We start from the raw sequence: 6497 nt of genomic DNA on the forward strand, positions 1-6497 counted from the left end.
CCTTGTTCTGCACTGCAGCTCTGTGTGGGGGTGGCCATCTTGGATACCCACCACTGTCAGAATACAAAAGTAGGTAGGGGAGATTTCCCCATTCATGCTGTTTACCATGGATGAGGGAGTCAAGCTTTTTTCTCATTCAGCCAGCCTAAGTCTTAACCAAAGTTGGGACAGTGTCTGATCTAATAAAGATAAGACTAAATGAACAAGATGATGCTCAAAATTGCATTTTGATTGGTAACATGACTCGTTAATGACCGTGTGCTAAAATAAGTCGCCCAGTCTATGGCCAACCGAAGAATTTTTTCTTTTATTATTATTAAAAACAATATTTGGCTACTGGCGTGGGGTGTGCATGCACTCTGAAGCCAATTTTAAATGATATAACTTAGAACGAAGGGTACAGATTTACAGGCTTACTCAATAAAGAATTACACAAAGCCATAGTAAGGTATAAAATGCAGCAAGTGTCGCAGCCAATGAGATGTATGAAGCCAAATTCTGATTGGTTACAGCAGTGGGGTTCTGGACTTTGTACACTGCGCCTTGACTTACTGAATAACTACTCATACATGTCACGCCTAGAGATCTCCACAGCGGAAATGTTAATGTCATTCAGGATCTGCAGTTTGGTTATGCCAGAGAAGTGCTTCACTCGGTGACGATACTGAATGATCTTGCTGTCATCTATGAACACCTGGAAATGTTCCCTGTCTGAGTAGATTTCAATCTGGAATGTATGAATAAAAGATTATGGAGCTCGGCGGCAACTGATTGTATCAATATTGTGTATTAATATGTTTTAACATTGCATGAGTGAGAGAGGAAGAAAGAAAGAAAGAAAGAAAGAGAGAGAGAGAGAAAGAAAGAGAGAGAAAGAAAGAGAGAAAGAAAGAAAGAAACAAAGAAAGAAAGAAACAAACAAACAAAGAAAGAAAAGGAAAGGAAAGAAAGAAAGTCATGACATGACTTTGAAATTCACTTTCATTTTGCATGCTACTTTGTAAGCTGCACACATCTATACTGATCCTAAGCCCTTGGAATTCATGTATGCCAATCATGTCATTATAAACTGAGGGCATTGTAAGATAATTAAGAATTTAAGGGGAAAAGCTATTAGTCTTCTGCCATTATCAGAAGCATGAAAACTGAATCAGTATTCTGTATAGAAGCATGCTATGAGGTTTTTAACAAGCGCCACTGCTAATATATGGAGACTCCTTTTAAAGGTTCACTGCCTGTTATTGTGACTCATGATCAAATCATACCTGGAAAGGCTCATTAGCTTCCAAAGGGAAAGTGTCGGTTCGTTCCTCCTGTCCCCAGTGACTTGACAAAAAGGAGTTGCAGATGACGGTGCCCTCTGCAAAACGAGGATTGAAATGGAAAGCGATCTGGTCTCCTGAATCGGTGAGGAAGTTGATTTCAAAGCTGTTAGATCAAAAAGGAGACATGGCATGTAAGTTTATATTTCTGGTGTTTTGAGCTACCTAGTTAAAAGTCTGTAAAGAATCAGCTTAGTCCTTAGGACAGAGGTCTAGGATAGCTGATTACCATGTTTAATGTATATCTATTGTCTTAAAGGACTTTGTATCCATTCATATTTTTAGCCTTTAAGTGTCAGAGTGTCACCTGCAGGAGAGGGCAAGCAATGGGTGGTTGTCAGTGCCCATCCTGTTCTAGAAAAAGGTAAATTGAATGTTAAAGTTTGTGTAGAGCAGGGTAGACAAACTTGGCACTCCAGATGTTAAGGAAATACAAATCCCATTAGGCAATGCAAAACTCTGACAGCCACAGACATGACTCCCAGAGACAAAGTCTGTTGGAAATACAGAAGCATATGCTGATATGTACTGATTGTAGTATTGACATTCTGATGTATACTAATATGTCTTTTGAGCTGTAGATGGCACTGTGGTGCAATGTTAGTCTCTCTATATGCATGCTTATCTATAAAACAAATGAAGTTTTCTTATCTATATTGTTTCCTTTACAATGCTGTATTCTGATGTAATGTTCTCCTAAGCAAGTAAAACTTAATTCAGCATTCCTCAAGATCTCAGTGCTTCATCTAAACACATAACTAACAGGTTATGGGCCCAGCCGCTAAACAGAATGCTGCAAGTCAACAAGAGCCTCATCCAAGCTACTGAAAGATGGCAAGTAGTTCAGATATGAAGTTTGCAATTGCAAAGCTCAACAATAGTAACTACTAGCTATGGAAGTTCAAGCTTAAAATGCTGCTAAGCAAAGATGACTTGTGGCAAGTACTGAATACAGACAGACACAGTAATAGACCTATGGAGGAATGGGACAAGAAGAACAGGCAAGCAAAAGCCATTATAAGTCTGCTAGTGGAAGACGACCACTTATCCACATCAGAAAAGAGAGTACAGCTAAAGGTATGTGGACTGCATTACAAAAACTGCATGAGCATTCAAACCTAAACAGTAAACTATTTCTTATGAAATTAATGGTACGTTATATCTGACCACACAGATTTCAGCTGCTGCTTAACTTGATTAGAGTAGTGGCGTGAGGTTTCACATTATTCAGTAAACTATTTCTGCTATGCAAGCTATATGAGATGAGTCTAGAAAAAGGCAAGGGAATGCATGAACATGTGAATGCCGTGCTGGAAATCCTAGAATAGCTACTTGCAATTGGAGAGGAAATTAAAGATTACTACGTTGTGGCATTACTGCTATGCAGCCTTCCAGAGTCATACATGCTCTTATTAACGCTCTAGAAACCAGACCATGGCAGGAACTAACAATAGAATGCACCAAATGGTGATTAATCGATGAATATGACAGAAGGAAAGAAAATATGCGCAACAAAGCAAACATGATAGCCCTTAAGGTGCAAAAGGACTGTTCAATCTGGGAAGCCGAGCAGCAAAAGTGAGAGGCTCCTACAAGTGAAAGAGCTAAGACAGCAACAAAGGGAACTGCAAGCACATCATGGAGAGCTACCTTTAAAGTGACTCAGAACAGTACAGTAGGCGGATGGTTTATTGACTCAACAAGTCACATGAGAAGTGATGAGACATTCTTCATAGAAATCGATTTCAGTGCAAAAGACAAAGGGGTCTATTCACTAAGCTGCCGTAGGCAGCCGAGTGAATGACCGGCCTGAAGTGAAGTGAGCCGAACACTGTTCGGTTATTCACTTCAGGCTGGTACGGCTGATTTCAGCCGTACATCGGCTGAAATCAGCCGTACATCGGCTTGCTTCACATGGCTTCTGGTCGGCCGAACATGCTCAGCATGTTCGGCATTTTTATTCTGACATCGCTACGTGTCAGAATAAAGAAAAAAAAAAGACACAGCAGTGTTTCTCTCCTTTACTGATTGTAAGTTTTAAAATGTAAACTTTTTTAATAAAAGTTGTTTGAGGATTTTACATGACATGATTTTTTAAATCTTTTTAGTACTATTGGCAATGGGAAGAGAGGAGATATTTATAAAATGTGATTGATATGGGAAATCTGGCATTTATCTGAAAATTATCGTGAATTTGAATATTGATCGGAGGAAAGGAGATATCCGTGAGGAGTGACTACACTTGAGAACTATTTATGGGAAGCTTAAGCCCCTGTCCTCCCTGAATGTCAACCCTAGACCAGATTTTATGGATACCTGGCGATATGGTCAATTAGCACATTTTGTGCAACAACTCCCCGGTCCCCTGAGGTCCACAGTGGACCTAAACCCGTTGGAACTGCTTTTTCCTATGGGTTCTGTACCCGATATATGTATATCCTCCCTTTACACAGCATTATCGGCATGGATGCCACACTTCCCCCGCTGGTATTATACACCACAGAGAGTGCACCAGATCGACCCTTCAGTGTCCCCTCTGTGTTGGCGGGCAGTGTCCAAAAATAAGACCCTATTGGCAGGAGGTCGCCTCGGAAATGTCCAGAATTCAGGGAACCTCAGTGCCAGTTGACCCTTGGGTAATGCTGTTGCATGGCTCTGAAGGTTCAGTGGGCAGCTATACCCGTTCTATTACACCACATTTACTTAATGCTGCTAAAGCTTTAATACCAGCCAAATGGAAAAATAGCTCTGCTCCTTATTGGAATGGCTAGATAGGGTGGAACAGACTTATAGCATGGAAGAACTCACTCTTACAGGATTAGACCAAAAGGACCGCCTCTCCAAAACCTGGGCTTGTTGGCTCACTTAGAAAAACGACTGCCTCTTATCTTGCAGTGGGGACTCAAATCGAAGGAAGGGGAACTGCTTTGACTAAATTGAGAAATGGATATGGTTGCCTATCCGATTGCTGAGATACCGAATCCACACACTGTAATGTTTACTTACAAATAGAATGTTAAAAATGTGGAACTGCTATATTCTTTAATATGATATAAGAAATTATCCTACCCCCGCCCCCCCCTGTCTTTCCCTAAATGTCTGCAATTGTGATGTATTATTTTGTGGATTTTTGTGTTGTTTATTTTTGTTTATCTGCAAAAATTTTCTCTAATAAATACTTATTATACAAAAAAAACAAAAAAAAACTATTTATAAATGCTACCCGACCAATATTTATTGGTCCATCAAATCTGATGGGTGAAGGCAGTACTCAGAAAAGCCCAAAGTTTCTTTATTAACGGATTCTGGAGGATCTCGTATAAGGATTTCACTTTTATAAGAAGCACTTTTGGACTGCTTACACTGGCACTATTGGGAAGCACTTTATCATGCTGATTTGACACATTTAAACAAGGACACTTTGGGGGTGATTTACTAACCTAAACACACGCACGCACTAGGTGCGTGTGATTTTCACACAGCAAAACGTATTTATCAACCAAAAAGTCTCTAAAAGCATATTTCCACTAATGCCATATATGGAAAAATCATGCACATGATGCATATATAATGCTGCTTCACAGTTTAGACAAAAATGGTTAGCTCATGCATTTACATTCCTGCATTCATCAACGCAAGCAACACAACATAGAGCTAATTTACACAATATCACCTTGCAAATTCATGCAGGGCTTTGCACAACACACCTGCTGGGTGTGTACACACTACAAAGGTGTTTAGATTCCACCCATAGATCATGCTGGGAGCGAACACACTACAGAGGTGTATACGTGTCCGTGGTGTGTTTATAAGGTTAGTAAATCAACCCCTTTGTATCATTGTTTTATTTATTATCTTTTTTTACTTTGTTTATTGGATTTGGGATATCTAGAGTAAATATATTAACGCAGAGTGATTGTGGATTTTATTAACTCTTTATCAAGCCCCACCAGAATCACTTCCAGTGTAAAGCCGACAATTGGCGTTTCACTCTTAGAGCCAGAAGAAGCTGGGGAAGCAAATCTCTTTGGGGTCCCTAGGAGACATTAGGGGTCTGAAAGACCCCTGATGTCTCTATAAAGAGGACCTGTCACACCCTATCTGCCATTACATAGGGGGCTTGTTAGCTCCCAATGAACCCCACCCCTTTGTTTAAGGATGGGAGATGCCTCAGCCCCCAGCTAATAGAGTAGGTGGCCCCATGTTACTTTTGGATGCAGAGGAGCTCATGTTTTGCTTTTCTAATGGTACTGAACTGTTGGATAGATTTTATTACTACCCTGGAGTTCAGATTTAAGTATTTGCAGCCTTCTTTTACAGGTATGTCCTTTTAGTGGTTTTTGTTTCTAATGACAGGGTCACTTTAATTATGGGATAGACAAATAATCAAAATGGCAATTTGTTTAGTTTATAATTAGCAGATATTGGGTATACATGTATTCTTAGATAAAGGTTTGATTTTCTGGTAGTCATCCTTTAATGCTCAGGAGGTATATAGAGACTTTGTGTTGCTTTACAACAATTACAGACAAATGTGGTATTCCCTATGAACTGGAAACCCTCCTGAAATATTTCAGAGTTTCTTTTCTCTAAACGCCATAATGTTCAGAATGATAATCAGTTATTTATCTTACTCATTTTCACTGGAGCTCGTCTCGCCCTTTACAATCACACTCCATCCAGGACAGATCCCCTGTGGACACGATGCTTCAAACTATTGTGAGAACAAACAAAATATGATCAGAGATGTCTAAGCCTTGTACAGTTCCGACAGGTGCTTTTTGTCATGCATAAAGTTTCTTATATCTGAACTCCGGCTTTCCTTTCATCTTGCACAGTTGTACCGGCTCCTCTACTGTACTGAAAGTGCTTACTCTGATTTCTCACAATGTGCATTAGCTGCATATAGAGCCCACCTCATTTCCTGGTTTCAGAACTCAAGTATCATATAGCACATTCCTCCCTGGCTTTAATGTCCCTGGCCCGCCGCTTTCAGTCATTGTATTTCAACTCTTTCAATCATGGAGACTCATCAATACATGTGAGTGTAACCTAGGGCAGCCTGCATACAAATACGGCCTGCCTAGAATGCCCTCTTCTCCAGACTGACATCCTCCCATTAAGGTTTTTTGATATTTGCATAACTCCCCCTGCCCCCCCCCCTCCCCCGCTTAC

At 40.2% G+C, this 6497-nt stretch overlaps 1 protein-coding gene across 1 annotated transcript in view; it reads right to left on the reverse strand.

Moving 5' to 3' along the window:
- Positions 1 to 559: 559 nt before the first annotated feature.
- GRIFIN (galectin-related inter-fiber protein) overlaps positions 560 to 6497 on the reverse strand; it is a 9609-nt gene continuing 3671 nt past the window's right edge. Inside the window, exons 2-4 of the mRNA XM_018555455.1 lie at positions 5957 to 6036; positions 1266 to 1428; positions 560 to 727 (exon numbers count right to left, since the gene is read on the reverse strand). Of these exons, the coding sequence (XP_018410957.1) occupies positions 560 to 727; positions 1266 to 1428; positions 5957 to 6036 (411 nt within the window). The remainder of the gene's footprint in view (positions 728 to 1265; positions 1429 to 5956; positions 6037 to 6497) is intronic.

Source organism: Nanorana parkeri, unplaced genomic scaffold (genome assembly GCF_000935625.1).
Source record: "Nanorana parkeri isolate BGI_ZX_2015 unplaced genomic scaffold, ASM93562v1 scaffold197, whole genome shotgun sequence".
NCBI classification, from domain to species: Eukaryota; Metazoa; Chordata; class Amphibia; order Anura; family Dicroglossidae; genus Nanorana; species Nanorana parkeri.